The sequence below is a fragment of the Patagioenas fasciata genome, chromosome 1 (assembly GCF_037038585.1).
Source record: "Patagioenas fasciata isolate bPatFas1 chromosome 1, bPatFas1.hap1, whole genome shotgun sequence".
Classification (NCBI taxonomy): domain Eukaryota; kingdom Metazoa; phylum Chordata; class Aves; order Columbiformes; family Columbidae; genus Patagioenas; species Patagioenas fasciata.
Genome location: NC_092520.1, coordinates 18,789,319 through 18,807,302, shown reverse-complemented (window position 1 = coordinate 18,807,302; position 17,984 = coordinate 18,789,319). Strand labels below are relative to the sequence as shown.

The 17,984-nt window shown below is 42.4% G+C and overlaps 1 protein-coding gene across 1 annotated transcript; it reads right to left on the bottom strand.

Annotated features, from left to right (window-relative positions):
* Positions 1-267: 267 nt before the first annotated feature.
* On the bottom strand, positions 268-12,543 carry RAB39A (RAB39A, member RAS oncogene family). The gene is made up of 2 exons (XM_065831558.2): positions 11,947-12,543; positions 268-3,507 (listed from the first exon to the last, which is right to left on the bottom strand). The coding sequence occupies exons 1-2, from the start codon at positions 12,267-12,269 to the stop codon at positions 3,081-3,083; spliced, it is 750 nt and encodes a 249-aa protein (XP_065687630.1). The 5' UTR covers positions 12,270-12,543; the 3' UTR covers positions 268-3,080.
* Positions 12,544-17,984: the final 5,441 nt, after the last annotated feature.

Below are 17,984 nucleotides of genomic sequence, written 5' to 3'. Positions count from 1 at the left end.
TTTTTCCCTGTTCCTAACTGGGATTTACTAAACTTTAATTTGCAAAATTGTGGTGTTTTCTTAAATAATTTCTACTTCTTAATTTGGCTGCCAAATGAGATTTCTCTAATTTCTGTAATTTCTGGAAATTTCAATCTGGTATCAATATTTGCCCTTCCTTGGCACAAAAAAAGAATATAAATGCACTGGACTATAATCCGTTCTGCAGCCTGTTCAAACTGTTACTTATATACTGTACTGCAAAGCATCTGAAAACAAAATGATGGATTTCAGCAAATCTTCTGTTTATCAGACATCTCTATTAACTGCAAATGTGTAGTGAGAAAGTACAGTAGTGGTTTAATATATCATCAAGATAGACAATGTTTGCATGTACATGTTAATCTACATTTTTAGAAATTACTAATAAGACAGCTATGTGCACAGTACTTGAAAATGCAGTGAACTTCTTTTCCAGTTGCATTGACAACACCAGTTCCTTACACAGTTGAATCTGGTTAAAAGCTCTATTCCCAGTGTGATAAATGTGACGCTAAGGGTACGACACTGACAGCAGAGATGATTAAGGCTCTGTTCTGACGAGTGTTTCTTTCTCTGTGAACATCTCCCTCCCGCTCCCTTCCTCTCCCAGTCCCTTCCACAAAAGCACACGCAATTTTTTTCAGATAGAAGGAAAAGCTCATTGTCTCCGGAGTATTCAGGAAGAAAAGTTTAAGATAAAAGACTTTAACCTGAAAGTAATGAAATATGTAATGAAATGCAGATTCATAGTAGTAGCAATACCTGATACTTATAAAGCTGTTTTAATTTTTTTTTTTTTTTTTTTTTTGGCATGGCAGAAGAAATCAGTATCCACATTCCATGGTGCTAAACACTCTATAACTCTCCCAGCACACGGAGAAAAGAGTCCAGACTGAAGATCATCCAGTCGTATCAGGTCTCAGCAGTTTTTGTGAATTCGAGGAAGAACCATCATCTCTATTTTGGAGATACAGGTGAGGCACAGAAAACATAAATGCCTTGCTCAGAAACACACAGTGAAGCAGTGATAGACTTTGGGTCTGTTGACTCTCCAGCCACTGATTTATTCGTTGGCCCATTCTGTCCTCTTAAACAACTAAGAGAAGAACTTCTGAGATAAAGAACAAGGGCCTGGTATTGCAGGGGAATCAGTGTCAATGCACACAGCCTGATTCTGCACTACCTTTTGGCATTTGTGGTCACTTAAATTTACATAAAGAGGGCCTAAAATGCCCTTAAATGAAAATTGATTTGGTGTGAGTGACTAACATATGTAGTTTAACAGAGAATCAGACTAACAGCAATTACTTTGTGGCATGCTGAGACTAGAATTAACTAGCTGTTTTAACTGCTAATGAATTAAGGCTGATTCTTGTTTATATTAAGGCCGCTGTATCTTTCTATGAAAGTGTAACTTTGTCTCAGTGCAAGTGAGACTCAGACTATTGAAAAAATTAACCTTTCAGTTCCCTTTGAAGCCAATTATTTTAGTGGCCTTAAATGAATAAAATAACTGGAACTAAACAACCTATCTCTATACTATGGAATATTTACAATTTGATTGTAAAAGGACATAAATATAACCTGACGGAAAACCAATTATATGTTTGTTGAAGAGAAAAGTTAGATTAGATAGACTTGTTGCCTGGTCTTGAAGATGGAGAACACAGTAACACACCTTTATATGCAGATAAATGGCTTGATGTTTGGAGGTTATGAGTATGCCCATGTAAATTGTAGATGCTTATCAACTCTGGAGATCAAGTCATATTGTTATACTACTACAATAAAATAGAAGTAGAGTTATTTGGTATTTAAGTGTTAGACATAGAGGGCAGTTTGTAGAAAGCTAGAGTGTGTTATGTTCAGAGGAGTAGGAAGATGACCTCAAGCTCAGTAAAATGCAACATGATCACAGATTTCTCCGATTATTACTGTAATTAAAGAGATATTATGTGTTGCTTTCTTCGAATAGGGTTCTCCAACTTTGCTCTCTGTAGCCAAGCATTATTTTAGAAATTCTCTCCTCTCTCCGAACACTCTATTCATAACAGTTTTGGTTTAAAAGCCTTCATTTTTTAGACAACAAACTAACATTTGCTGGCTGAGAATAAAACAATCCTTGCTCTATTCAGATTTAAGGCCTGGGTCCCCATGGGTTGCAGCACTTCTAAACTTACTTTTACTTCTACTTAGAAGTAGATTTATTTTTTAAAGCTAATATGGAATTTGTTTGTGTAAATTAAAATAATTCCCTAGGCATCAGTGTGGCTATGGTCATCACCCAGCTGAGGATCCAGCCTCCAAAATGTAACTCCAGTGGTTAGGAAATCTGTTTTGCATACAAGTCAAATAACAGCTGGATCACATGTGATGTTACATTTAGTTTCACTGGCAATTCAGAAAATATTTAGTAATAAATTTCATTGCTTCTATTTCCCATTTTCATATACAAATAAATCATCTTTTCTAAAACATTCTTTAGTAAGGCTTGTATTCATAGTCATATCAAAAGCGTTTGCTACTGGAGCAATCTTTCAGCTTGCTTTCTTTAGAGTTACCTTTACTATGAAACTCTACAGCATTCTAAACTTTAACGGTCCTTAGCAACCCTGCATTTGAGTAAATAATCACATTAAAAAAGTATAAGGTATAATATTTTCTTGTCCAAAACTAAGGCAAGATGAACAAAAGTATTGAGCTCATCTGATCTTCACCTAGCAAGCCTTGATTTTAAACAGTATCCAAAATACAAAGCCCAAGAAAAGATGTCACAATGATTATTGCGCTTTCTCAGTGTCTTGCTGCAGGATTGGTTTTTCCTTTAGCAATATATCATTTCTTTTCCTGAAGACCACACAAAGTTATTGTACTCTGTAAAAGAAGAAAAGCACTTAAAGTTTTATGAAGTTATGACCTAGACAGAAGGATAAAAAACCAAATTACCATTCTATGATTCAGCTATGTCATGATCTAGAATTGTTTCAAAATTATTATTCTGTTATTTACGTTCGCATCATCTTCTGAACATCCGATGCACTCTTTGGCATGCTACAAATTCAGCAGACGCACTGTCTTCTGGGCTTTACAGCTTCTTCTGACGAATGTACAACATTTGGAACAAAGCCGCTCTTGACACCTTCCCATCCATCTTGTATTGAGATTTCTCCTTTTTTCACAAGTTCATAGATGTCTCGTGTAAGAATTGTAAAGGACTCTTCAACATTCGTGGCATCTTTTGCTGAAGTTTCTATATATTTCATACCACAGTCAGATGACAGCTTTTCAGCTTCTTCTCTTGTAACCTCACGCTGTGACACTAAGTCACATTTGTGTCCTACTAACAGGAACACAATCTGAAAGGGCTGCACATGCATTTTTGCTTCCTCTAGCCAGTCTTTCACATGTTCAAAAGATCGTCGATTTGTGATGTCAAATACTAGTAAGCCACCCACAGAATTGCGGTAGTAAGATCGTGTTATTGATCTGCGAAGGAAAAAAAACCGAAAAAGATAAATTAAAATACGTTTTCACTTTATTTGTAAATAGATTACTTTTCCATGTGGCAATGTGGGCTTAGCTACTATAAGCTTCATGAAATATCTTTGATTTTTAAAAACTAATTATAATTTATTAATTTACCTTGTACACACAAGAATGTTGCTTTTTCTTTTTTCTTCCGTTCAAAAGTCACTTTCTAAACATTCTTGAAGCCAACATCTCCAGTGTGGATTTGGAATGCTGAATTATTCTGCAAAGTACTCTATTACCAAACTGTGCCACGTGTTCACAGAACAGAATACGTATATTTATTTGTCAAAACCTTGTTAGTGTTGAAGTCTGAGTCCTTCAGTGTTATACAAACATGCACTTCACTTATTTCAAACTGAAATATGTAGGCAGATTTGAGAAATCTGAAGCCTAAGCTTGCCAAGGTATAAGTGTTTCCTTTTGTATTCCTTGCAGAAAAATTCTTTGATAGTAAAATTTGTAGAGATAATCATAACTCTTTGTGCTTGCAGAAGCCAACAGGTAACAGACTAAGAAAGGAAACTCCCTAAACAAAACTGTCCAAAAGTAACTGAGCTGGGCAAACACTCACGTTACAGCCTTGGCAAGTAACACTTCTACCCCCAGCGTCTCTCTCATGCAGAGTTTCTGAAGCTCTTTATAATTGAATTTACTCCTTTCTGGCATGAGACTTCCTGCACTGGAAACAGATACTTTCTACTTTGAGCCCTCTGTGTTCCAGAGCATGCACTGGAAGGAATTTAGGAAGGAGGAAAGTCTTCCTCTGGTTGAAAAGATTATTAATATGCACTAGAAGAAGAAAAAGAAAGGTTTGTTAGAATGTAGAGAGAGAAAGACAAAGGAACAAAAAAATGATCGCAAGTCTCTAATCGTGACCAACAGGGGAGGATGAAGAAGGTGACAAGAGACATTTTAAAGGAACTGACAGCCTACCAAGGAGTGGACACCAGCACTCATTACCAACATAAATATATAGCTAGTGTATACATAAGTATTCTCTAGCTGAAATGAGATAAACAATCTCTATTAACAGTCGGTATTTGAAATTATAGTTTAGCCAATAATTAATTCCATGATTATGAAGAGGATGCAGCCTTGAAATTTTGGAATCAGAATGAACTGTACACAGTAAAGTATCTTTCCATAACAGTAGCTCCCTCTGATTTTCAGTTCATTGCATTTCATACAGTGTTTTATGACAATTTGAACATATAACTGTATCATTGGCAGCAGTAGTCATATTACAGATAGGTAAGGGCACAGCTAGATAAGGCTTAGGTTCCTTGGCATACCTAAATTCATTTAGCCACAGCGAATGCTATTTGAAATGGCTTTATTTAGATAACAGGGAGGGATTGCTTTCCCTAATGTTTAAATTAAATAACTTTTCTACATTCCCAGCAATAGAGTCCATGCAGTATCTCTCTGAACAGTTTGAATATGAAGAAAACAGGATCTTACCCTCAGATTAATTAAAATAGCCTGGATATGAAAAATGACACATGGTATCACAGAATTATTTAAGACCATAAATGAGAGGTATCACATTTTGTGAAGTATTAAATAAAGATGCTGTAAAGATCCATTTCATGTTTTCTCAAGCATTTTGTTTTGCTGTAGAGCAACTGCAAACACAAATGAGTACATTAAAATAAGTCAGGTGGTTCTAGACAGAGCAAAAGTGGGTGACAACATGCGAATCAATTTGGAGAAGTGGAAGCAAATGCAACTTATTTTCACTTAAAAAATGTTGAAAACAATTATGCCAAAGAAGCGCATTAGCCAGGGAAGAAAGTAAGTTAGTATTGAAAATGCAGTGTGTCGTTTACCAAGCATTTCTATATACAACAATGTCATATATCTATGAACTGGGGTACTGAAAACAGCCCTTTATATGTTACTGGGCTCTTAACCACAGCAGTCAGTACCTTTATCTGTTGTATAATAACTCACTTCTCCAGAGATATGCTAATTTACACTAGCTGATGATCTAAGCCATTATATTTAATTATGTGTATGTATGGCCTGTAACGGGGATGATTAAAAAGCATCTGTAACTTGGGGCTGTACATCACAAAAACTGAGTCCTTTTTCTATAATTTTGGTATATATAATTTGAAATTAGTTTTCTCATTACAAAAAAGGGTTTATATACTAGAGATGCTCTTGAAAACAGTAACAAAAGAAAAAAGCAACACAAAAAGTTTTAAAGTTACATATGATGTCATGTAATGTGATTGCCTAACTCTGAGAAAAGGATGATGTTTGTTAAAATATGGTCTACAAATATTTGAATAAATTAACTATTAAGGTGAGTTATTATCTGCAGTTATATTTCAAAATAAAGTATTCCTGACAAATACGACAAAATTTCGAAGCAAAAAGTTTAAACCATCAAATGGGAAAAATGTCTGGGCATGTGAATGTGGTAGGTTGTTCAACAAGGTTTGAAACATCTTACAGATGCAAAATATTTGACTTAAATACAACAATCAGAGTAGATTAAGTATTAGACATATATTTTTAGTAGACAGCTTAGAGTTATTTGGAAAATGAACTGTGTGAAGTGGATGTACTTCTGGTCACTTACGCCCTGTATCACACCTAGAAAGAATGAAAGGGCATTGACTTAGATGCTCTGGTAGGTCTCTCTGTTATGGTTTGGTTTTTGCTTTATAAAACTATATGCAAGGGCAATTTTTACCTCTTACTAATATTGTTGCCAAAGATAATAGGACTTTTAAGTGCCTTCAATAAGGTTTAGGCAGAACTGTAACACCAACACCTGAAAGTTGTGCTCCACTCCACTGTGTATCTACCCCTGGTTCCTGAAGAAGTTCCCTGGGGACTTGAGTGCTTTGCCCAGGCTGCAAACTGCTCAGTGGGGACAACCCGGCCATCCCTCATAGCTCAAGTCCAAGCCGAAAACAAACCATTGCTCCAGGTGAGTGCCCAGAAGGGTTCTGCTTGGGATGGTTTCCCAAAAGCACACCAACACCCTCTGGTGGGTTCAAGCTCCTCTGAAAATGCAGAGGAACTTTCTCTTTTTAGCATGGTGGAGATACCTGTCTTTCACACAGGTTCCTCATGCGCTTCTTCACAAGGCACAGGTCAGTGTTCACAGAGCCCATGGTACAGAGCCTGCTGAAGGGGTTTTCCTCAGAAGATGTAAAACTTTATAGACTTCACAGGCCATGTCAATGTACTGCACAACTTCACTGAAAAGCTTGATGATGAGAGTGCATGGCAGCTAGCAAAAGGTAAGGAGGGCTGACAGTAAAAGGCTCTTCATGCAACAGCTGGTGGACTTGTCAATCTCCTTGGGAAAGATGTTCTGAATGCAAAGAGTTTATCTGTACTCCATGGAACAGTGAACAAGTACTGAACAAGAGACTGAGTGAGCTTCAGTCTCCAGAAGTCCCTCAAGTTGAAAGTACAGGCTAGCAGAGTACTCAGGAGAATTCAAAGACTCTATCGGAGACAGGATATCTGACTATGGACCACAGACTTACTCAGACTGGCCTTTCTTGTGTTCTTTCACAAGCAGGGAATCAACTCACATGATTCCAGTACCTAAAGGGGACCTACAAGAAAGCTGCATAGGGATGTTCTACAAGGGCACGTAGTGACAGCACAAGGGGTAATGGCTTTAAACTGAAAGAGAGGAAGATTAGATATAAGGAAGAAATTTGTCCCCATGAGGGTGGTGAGGCACTGGAACAGGCTGCCCAGAGAAGCTGTGGATGCCCCATCCCTGGCAGTGTTCAACACCAAGCTGGATGGGGCTTTGGGCAACCTGGTCTAGTGGAAGGTGCCCTGCCCATGGCAGGGGGGTTGGAACTAGATGATCTTTAAGACCCCTTCCAACCCAAACCATTCTGTGATTCTACATTTATACACACTTCGGCGCTGCAAGATCAGACTCTAAAAGCAAAATGAAGTTTTTAACTCCCTCATTGTTGTGACTTTTTGAACAGAAGGAAAAAAAAACCCTAGGGTCCTGCAAGTTTTTCAAGTTAGGATGAGGAACTTGTGACAGGTCACATTTGATGTAGTCCAGCTTATTCATAAAGGATGTTCAAATTTCCATTTCTCAAATTACCCCCTTACAGATCCTAAATTCTTGTTCAGAAGATGGCTTTTCATGTAAACAGGTAATTAATGACATTAAACTAACATTATGGAAGGGAGTGTGTTACTTGCAGCACCATGATTAATTTTCTCTGGGGAAGGAGGGAGAGAGTAATAACTTTCTTTAGAAGAAAGAGGGAAAGCCTGAAGATAGGGACAAGGTGGGAGCAGGGTAAAAAAGTAAAGGCCTTTTTTCTAAAACTGTGTAGACAGCATTGAAGCCTGGCATCTCCTTCCAGAAAAATGCTCAGAGGAGATGCTGGTTGGAAGTGGGAAGCAGAACTTCTTCCAGATGTAGAATCTGGAAAATCTGCCCATGACTTGAAATGAAAGAGGGACTGAACTCTTAAATCCATCCCTGCAATCTGTCTTCATTCACATGTCTTACCTCTCTGCCTAAAACACTGTGTTTTTCTTCTATTCCTTTGTGCCCAGTACTTCCCTGCTGCCTCCTTTCTCAGCTTCTCTTCCACAGAAGACTCTGAACCCATCTGTAAGCAACAGCTCACGGAAGTGCCCAAACCAACCTGTCTGCCTGGGCCTTTCTTCAAGGTGCAAGCTGGTATTTCAGGAGGGTGTTGCCAGCTTGCCATGGCTACACAAAATGAAAGGAAACGACCCTCCTCCTTAATAGAGGTGACAGTAAGCACTTGGTGACCAGAGCCTACGTGTCTGTGCAGCTCCTGCTCTTACAGGCTGGAGTCTGTGTGTCACGCCAGCCACTGATGGGTGTGCTACAGCCTCCAGTCAGTCCACGCTAAATGTGTGAACTATTACACCATCTTTACCTGAGAGTAACAAAAATTGACAGAAGCATTATTGAAAAGGTAATTCTTATTTTCTCTCCCACTCCATATACATAAATCAGAGATTACAAAGCTCTTTATCTATGCTGTTGTTGAATACAGACTGTCCTGGCATCCTCAAGATCATCCTAAGTATTTGTTTTCAGCAACAATAATTGTATGAATAATATTTTTGCTCGTTTTGTATAATGATTGGCATTTGTAATAAATGAAATGTAAATACAGATAAAGCGTTGGAGAAAATCAGTTCTTCCTTATTAGAATATGCTAAAAAGGTACGACTGCGGTAAGTATTAAAAGGGAACCACAACACTTTAATGCTGAATGCTGCAAGGTTCCTCCAGATGGTTCTGTACTTGAAATTGCTGGAGGTGAGACTGCTTCTCAAGAAGTTATACATTGTGATCTACAATAATGATACGTTAGAAAGCTTTTCCAAAGGATAACTTTGAAGTCTTTAGTTTTAATTGGGAATATTTGTTAAATGAAGATCCTAAGTTCTTTTGTAAATTATTACTTCCCACGTAGAGTATATGCTGGTTCCGCTAATTAATTCTGCCTAAACTACCATAATGGAAGGGCAAAATGCTGTTGAGAACAGAAGTCATACTCTTAGCTTAATCTAAATATTAGGTTAAAGATGTAAGATCCAAATTAATACTCTCAAGAAAAGCCTTGGTAAAATGATGGCCACTGAAGGATTATTTCTGAAAATGAATTAGAAGATTTATTAATCACATCAGACTATGGCTTTAGGGTGACTTTAAATCAGTCAGTCTTTCTTTCTCATTATGATCTTACTGATCTTTACCAGATGAACCAAACTTTCACTAAAAGCTTTATCTAATTTTGAAGACTTATTTTTATACTATGACTAAAGACTACATTGTCATGGTATTAAATTTGAAAATACATATTGCTTACTCAAAAAGAACAAGGATAATGCTTTATTTTCAAGCCCTGTGTTAGAAACAGAATGTATCTAATATCGTAGTCTACTAAAAAGTGAATTGATATAACCGAGGCATCCCCACAATATTGTGCCCCTATGTTACTGAAATGAACTCTCAATCTTAGTACCACGACCAAGCATTTGATAGCCTTTAAAGTTTCATGATTTAAATATATTGTTGGATTTAAATACAGGAAAATTAAACAAACAAACAAAATCATAGCAAAGCAGACAATGTGAAACACAGCCAAAGCAGCAGATTGCTCTAAATTACAACTAATCTTAACACAGACAGAAACCTAAGGTGTACCCCTCCTGAATTTTTCCAAAACAATTTCTCCAAGAAAATAAGTGCTCTCTTTCAAGAGAGTGTGGTGGCAGGTGTGCTACACTTTACTTTTCCCCTGGGAATGTCCCTAATGCCAGGGACCAAAAGAAGGGGGTGGTTATGAAGCCAGAAGTTTGCCCTGTGTGCAGGAAACTCCCCAGGGAGCTTTAAAGCCAGGTTTTACCTCCTCTAAAGTACCAATGCAAGTGAAAAAGAGCAGAATTGGAAATCGGAACTGCAAACTGCTTGGTGTTCCACAAAATTAGATTACTTCTTGGAATAATTAGTTCTTCCCCAAGACCATCTTTGCTTCTGATTTGTAATCGTCTCCATTAGCAGAGAACAGAATGCGCAAGATTTAAACCTGTGGTGTGTAACTGAGTAAAATATTTATAATTTACTTGAGTAAGTGTAAAACAGGCTATACAATAAATGCTACGATATTTGGTACACCAACTGATAATAAACTCTTAGCAGAAAAACAAACACAGATGTTTAAAGCTACTTCCTTCAGTTTGTATCTTCTGGGTAGTAGAAAAAACACAGATGTATACTAATGGTAAATGCAGAAGCAACTGACTGCATGACTCATCACTGTATATCCCCTGAGCATTCCTGGGTCAAAGGATAGCTATCATTTGATGTAAAACGTATGCAAAACTCTCTTCATTTGCATTCCTTTCAGTCAAGTGCCTTGTCATTGGCTGTCCCAGCTATTTGTCAGCAAATTCAAAATAAAGAGATTATACATTCTTAGTCACTTGTTACTTGTAGTTTACATTCTTTGCTGGAATGTACAAGGAGGGTGAAAAATGCTAAGAGCTTGCCATTATCACTGTTAATTTCCCTTCAGAAGCTTGCCTGCAAAAATACGTATAAAATTGTGACTCATGCAAGCCCAGGAAAGTTTTTTGTTGTTTAAGTGTAATGCTCGTAATTGAAAAAAAAGAAAGTGTTTGTGTCCCCTGCCAAGATAGTGAAATCCCACCTCTTCAGCTGAGTGCGAGAATCTGCACAACTGTTGCAGCAGAAGGCAGGGAGCATAAAGGAATCGATCCTTGCCATTGAAGAGACCCATTCCAACCCTGCTGTGAGCAGCACCATAACAAGTGTGGGGGTCAGGTACCACATATCGCAACAGACAGATGGGCACTCGCCTCCAAGCCAAGTTCAAAGCTACTCAAGTTCAAGCTAAAATTCACTCACAACTTGCCTGAAGCGGGAAGCGTTACAGAAAGAGCAGAGCCACAAGAATGAGATAATACCAGATGTATGCTGGGGAATGACCATGACTCTTTTGGGGCACGAAAAGAGGGTAGTTTTCCTACCTATTTGTGACAGAGAGAGGAAAGCAGAAGATTTAATAGTTCAGCATTTTAGCTAGTTGAGCTACACTGTAAATGACAGAGGTATTAGTGAAGGCTCCTGGCAACCATCAGTGCAGAGCAGGTGCAGAGGCAGATAAAACACTAACAAGGGACGGTAGCTGGTTGCCCAGCGGCTTCTACACTGCCAAGGCTGCACTGGTGCTTGCGGTGCTGCTGTGCTGAGGAGGATGAGCAGGGAGGTGGCCTGGTCTCTCCAGATTGCATGGGAGGGAGTGTTACGGCTGAGGAAAATACTGCAGGGGAGGATGAATTCTGAGGTGATGACAAAGTAAGAAACATGGAGTGAAGCTGGGGCCTCCTGCTGAAAAGAAGGAAATAAAGGCAGAGGAAGGATTGCTACGCTAGGTCCAGGGCTTCAGGGCAACTATCAGAGAGGGAAGGAGAAACACGACAAGGCCACTTGTTACCCCCTGGTGTGAGCTGGGAGGGGAAGGGCAGCTGTTCCCTGGTGGGTGTGAAGGAAAAGGGTGGGGAAAGAGGAAGCTCCTGGGTGTGGACTGGTGGGCAGAAGGGTGAGAGGGCCAGTGGGAAACAAGGGTGCTGGGCAAGGGCAGGCAGCGGCGGTGAGGCTGGATGGCATCAGAGTGGGGGGCTGTTTCGGGGCACAGCAGTCAGCTGGGTGCACAGTGAGCCGCACTGGGGCGAAGGCAAAACCCTTGGGCCAGAAGATGTGTCGGACGCTGAGGTGCGGGGGGGGCGGCGGGGGCTGCGGGGTGTGCCCGGGGGCCGGCGGGTCTGGGGGCGGACGGGAAGGGTGAAGGGTGGAGGGGAAGCTCCCGGGTCCCGTACCTGAACCGCTCCTGCCCCGCCGTGTCCCAGAGCTGCAGCTTGACCCTCTTGCCGGGCTCTATCTCCACCAGCCGGGAGAAGAAGTCCACCCCCACGGTGGGATCGGAGTGCAGGGGCCCCGGGAAGCGGCCCTCGGTGAAGCGGTGCAAGAGGCAGGACTTGCCCACGGTGGAGTCGCCCAGCACGATCAGCCGGAACTGGTAGATCCAAATCGCCGCGTCCATGGCGGCCCCGGCCTGGCCCGGCTCCGCCTTGGGGCTCTTCCTGGGGCTCCTGCGCGGCCGGAGCCTGCACCGCGCTCCGATCGCCCCAACGCCCGGCATCGACGCAGCGGGCGGGCGGCGGCGGAGGCTGCGCGGGGCCCGGGGAGCCGCTCCCGCGGGTGCAGGACGGGGCCCCCGTGCCGGCCGCTCCAGGCGGGGCGGCGGCGGCAGGCGGGCGAGCCGAGGCCGGGTGCCCCCGCCCCGCTCCCGGGGCGCCGCGTCGGGCTCCCGCTGGCTGCCCGGGCGGGGCGGGGCGGGCGGTGCCCGCGGGCGCTGTCCCTTCAGCACCGCACCGCCCCGCTCCCGCCTCCGGCCCTCGGGCCCGGCTCTGCGCCCCCGCCCGGCTGCCCCTGGCCCTCCCGCCGCCGGCTGCGCGCCGGGGCCGCACCTCCCGCCCGCTCTGCGGTGGCGCGGCCGAGCCGCCCGCCGGGGCCTCCCACCATGCCGTCATGTGCGCCGCCAGACGGGCCCTCCCCCGCGGCGCGGCGGGCAGGGCGGGCAGCGAGCACCGCGGGGGGCTGCGGGGGGACTGCCGGCTGCCCACCGGTGCGAGGACGCTGCCTTCCGGCTGCAGCCCGTGCCCAGTATCCAGCTCACCCAGCAGAGCAACAAGTGTTGGGGTGGGCCAGGAGAGTGGGTGCTGGGGGCAGGGGGATCCAGGCCGGCCTGGAAAATCAGATGAGAGAGAACCGGGCTGTTAAAGCGTGAGATTTGAAAGGAAAGCGGGAGCAGAAGGGAAATGCCGAGGAGAGCGCAGAGGAACCGGATCCGCAGATGAAAACGGGTCAGGGAGCTGAGAGGAAGCTGTCTGTGGGGTGGGAGCTGGGCAGGGGCTGGGCAGGGACAGACCAACAAGTGCCAAGTGGCGAAAAGGAAAATGAGTTAGTGAACTAGGTACTCCCAGAGAGAACCATGCAAACTGTCTTGAGAAAAGGCTTAATACTGGAAATGAGAGGGACGTTCACTCTTCATTTCCCGGTGGAACAAACTGCATGTATTGGGCCTTTGTGGAAGTACCTTTACACACAGTAACAGAACAATTCTATCAGTAGAGATGCCTGACAGAGAAATTTCTTTGCCCCCCTGGGATCTTCAGCTAAGTATTGCGTTCCGAAAAATCTGCTGAGCAATAAATTCTTCAGATTTCTTTAAAAATCACAGAACCACATGGGATAACAAACACTAACAGGCCTCAGATGGCTGGTAATGGCATTTGAGCCAAATAAGCAGAAATCCTCGGACTTCTGGTAAACAGAATTACAGCAGCTTCTTCTGCAGATTGGGCTGGGGTGTGGGAAACGGGCAGAAAGCCTGCGAGCCGAGCAGAGTGGGTTGCAGGAGCCGGGCAGTAGGTTGTTGCTGGCAGAAGGTCAGCAGCAAGTGGATGCTCATATGAATGGGCACTTTGATAGTGAAAAGGACAGGGAGAGGAGATGAGCGACTTTTTTCATATAGCCTGCTGTTTTTCTCTGTCAATGTCGGGCACAGATGCAGCTAAAACCATAATTGCCTGAGGCTGGTTAGGGGCGTATCTGAAGCCACATTTCTTTGGGAACTCTGTGGGGCAGTTTGTTATGACAAGCATTTTCATTGCCTCAGTCTAGTTTTGTTAGTCCAGTGTGTTACATGGGCACCAGTGTGACTGGTGTTTGCCCCTGTGGGCTTGGGTAGACTGTACAGATCCACAGCGTGGATGAGTGAGACCACGGGCACCTTGGCCCTTCACCTGACCAAGGACAGGGTGAAGTCAGAAGAGGGGTTTGCATGCACCACTCAGGAGATCATGTCCTCCAGCCCCAAAATGAGTCTGGGTGGGATGTGCAAGTGTGGCTGGCCCTCAGACGACTCATCTGGGTGACCCCAGAAGCTTCGAGCAGAAACGTGGCTTGGCAGCCCGGACTCTATAAAAGGCACAGCCAGGAGCTGCCAGAGGGATTTATCTTGCTGTGCATGCTGAGCTGAAGCTGCAGGATGCCACCAGCTCCAAGAATCTGAGCTCTCCAGGGACCTTTTGTGCTGGGCAGTCAGTCTGCAGGACTTAGTGATTGTGTGTCTGCATGTGTCTCTGAGTGTGTTTCCTCCTGAACGCTGCACATTTCTTCCCCTACTTTCACCAGCTATTCTTGTAAAAAAAAAAAAAATCAATAACAGCTTGTACTTGACTAGTTGCTCCTTTGAATAACAAGTAAAATAAAGCAATGTACACTCAGTGTTCAGAGGGACAAAATCAGTCCAGATCTTGCAGTTCTACATGGGACATGATCACAAGTGATGATTTTTATGGATCTTTTCTAAGTGTTCTGACAAAAGTGGCACTTAGATACAAGAAGTATTGGCATATGAAATAGAGATAGGAGGTATGTGATATTAGTAGCTCTGATACTTGCCAAATGTGAATAGGGCAAAATTTTAAGTGGACTTTGCTCACTGTATAATACCTAGATTAGTGCGTGGATCACCACCCTGGCTAACACCCACAGGTCTTCTAAGCCTCAAGTATGTGCTCACTAGCTTAGATGCACAGCAGATTGCTGTCCAGTGCACATCTGGGCTGTAAGAACCTCACACTAACGAGTTACACAGCTCATTTCATTCCTAACAGGTGAGCAAAGTCAATTTGCCTGTGGCATTTACAGTTGAGCTGAATATGTTTGCAAATATTTTCTGGCTTCCAGAGTCTGGTCTGTCTAGCTAAGCTTGTGATTGTAGAATGAGAGTAGTATACAAATCCACATATAATCCAAATACAGCTTTATACCTTCATTTGGGAGCTTTTGAGTGTCACGTGTTAAATGCTACCTAGGGAACCTGCGTTTCTCATGTCTGCTGTGGAGTGAACAAGGACTTATGCAGTTTTTGTTAGTTTACCAGTGAGCACAGAGGCCTTGACAGCACACAGTCCATCACAAAGATCTCTGACCAGCAGTCAGAAGCCATCAAAGTCAGGTAGTACGCAAAAGCAGGAGCTGGAACGGTTAAAGCAGAGGTGTAAAAGCAGCAACATGAACCTGACTTTCCCTCAGTTTTCACCACTGGGGCACTAGCAGCTTGAATTTGCTCTTCTCAGGAAAGGTGAATCAAACCTAAATTCTGGGAAATGATAAAAAAGCCAAACAAACCCAGACCTCCAAATCTACTGCATTATTAGCTAGATGACTGCACTAAGCCATAAATCCAAGACTGTGGATTCTAAAAATTCCTCATTTCTTTTCCCATTTTTAACTTGGCATGGATTTTCCTCAACCTTCAGTAAGTGTGTACTTCACCAGGGATTACATAGACCAGAGTGCTCTTGAATAATGTGCGCATGTGATTACAGGGAAGTTTAGAGAATCATGGACAAAAGTAATTGATTCTCAACCTCAATAAGCCTGAGACTGAGAAACTATGCTTTCTGCTGCCACCCAAGAACCTAAGAGGGACCAGTGTGGAAACAAGATGCCCTCCATGCCAGTTATAATTGGCTATGCTATTGCTCTGGAGGCTGATACTGAAACTCATTTTATCACAGGTAAAGTTTCAATATGATGTAAGCTGTTGGAAGATGCTGCCAGGTATCATGGGTTTTTTTGATAGACCAATACTGGAGATGGGATACTCCCTACTAATGAGCAATGGCTCTCCTTCTTTTAAGACGTCATCAAGCCAGGTATGTTTCACCTGATGGGGGAAAGGACATTTCTTAAACAACATTCTGGTAATGCTTCTTCCGCAGACTTCTTTCATGCACATATATAAAAATAGTACCTGAGTAGCAGAACAGCACTAAAATCTCGTGTCTCCCCAGACACCAAAGGCGATTGGGTAGGACAGGAAACCTGTAGGACACCAGGCCTGTTAACCCCATGGTCCACAGAAATCCTCACCAGTGGCAACAGGAGCAATGGGATGTTCCAACTGCCCACGTTCAACTTCTTGATCTTGCAGCCAGGTGCCAGGGTTCACCTCCGAGTTCACTGTGTGACTGTAGCTACAGCTCCACATCATGTGCCAGTTTTACAGTGGTAAGAAGTGACTGGATAGCAAAGAAGTACAGAGCAAATACTCACCTGGCAAGATGGTGAAAAAAGCCCTGAGAAAAGGGAAATGTGTTGGAAAGTTTTGTGTTTATTGCTTAGCATCACCTTACTGCATTTGTTATTTGTTGCTGAAAGTTTATTCTGATCCTGCATTTGGAACATCTGGAGCTCTTCACTGGTGAAGGAAAAAGGACTATTCTAGGAAAACATGGTAGGAGTTATAAGCATCTCTCAGTTTATGGTATTATTAGTGATTTTCTATATAGATTTAAACAAATAAATGGTTGGTGAGGGTATTTTTATAGTGTCCTAAGTTTCTATATTGTAATGTGGTCATTCATTCAAAAGTACACTCTGACCTCTTGGAAGATGTCCTTGTTTGATGAGGGTGTTCCTTATGTTGTTGAGATAGATACGTGCATGGTAGAACATCAGTATAAACACTGAAAAAAAAAAAGCTGCACAGCTGAGTCATCAGAATCCATGGATCGTACATTACAGATACACTTTGTTCATGAGGCATTAAAATGGCTCCATGGAGATGATGCAAGTGAAACTACTCCACAGCAGAATGAAATCACAGAGGCAGTCAGTGAAAAACAGAAACACTCAGCTGGGACAAGAAAAACTTCTGAACTCCTCAGGCCTGATCTTCCAGAAGGACCTACAACATAACTTCAAAGACAAACCTGGGAACTAAAAGTCATAATTTTTCAGAATATTAAAAGTCAAGGATTGAGAATTTACTCAATAAACATTTTGTGACCATTAAATATTTTTATACTTTTCCTCATGTCTTATCAACTGTTAAGCCATCCTTGTTCCACATAAGTAAACAACCTTTATCTGATCTACAGGCCCATCATTGTTTCACCCCTCTTTGCCAACAAGCTCCTCCCCCAAAGTGTTAGTAATATTATGTTATACTCAGAGCAACCACTCCCAGCTTGATATTTGCTGTGTCTAGGTCAGATGTACAACAATAATTGTATTTTCCTCTGTGTTTACTCCAAGTGTGAGAGATGGTATGTATCTCTGCAAATCTTGCCATCTTAGACATCCAAGGTGGCATCTTAGATAGCCACAGTTACAGAAGCATATCTAACTGAGTGAAGTGTCAGGAAAATACAGGAACCTGCAACCTGCTCCACTAAAATATGTACTGAACTGAATTAACGCATATTGACATTTCAGAGTTAATGCCTGAACTCCGTAAGAATCTGTCTTTCACCAGGATTAAGGTTGCCTTTAGGTGAGATTAAGAGCCAAACACAAAATGGCAATTTATTCTACTATGTAAAACAAGTGAAGTATTTGTTCTCATGCCTTCCTTTTCGTTGTTTGTCAGTCTTTCACCTCACTCTTCCATTTGTCATTTGGAATGACTTCTAGGATTCTCTGCATTCTTTGTTGTGTTGAAGTCCATCTCCTACATCTCTTTTCTGTTTGGGAAATGCTGGTGTGTGAAACAATGCAGAGTTCTGCTAATAAAGAACACTCCTTGAGCTTTGTGCCACGAACCCTTTGAGCATGTTGATCAAAGAGGTACTTTTTTTCTGTAAGCATTGCATCTCTGCAGGAGCCCTACAATTCTTGCCCACTGTCATGGTCATCTGTTTTTTCCATATTCCCACTCTTGCTCCAAATGCAATCTCTGATAATTTCTTAACAGGGGTATTATTTCTAAGTGCCTTCCCAATGTCTCTGTCCTATCCAGTGCCTGCAACTCTTCTCATGCTTTAAACCATTGCAGGCT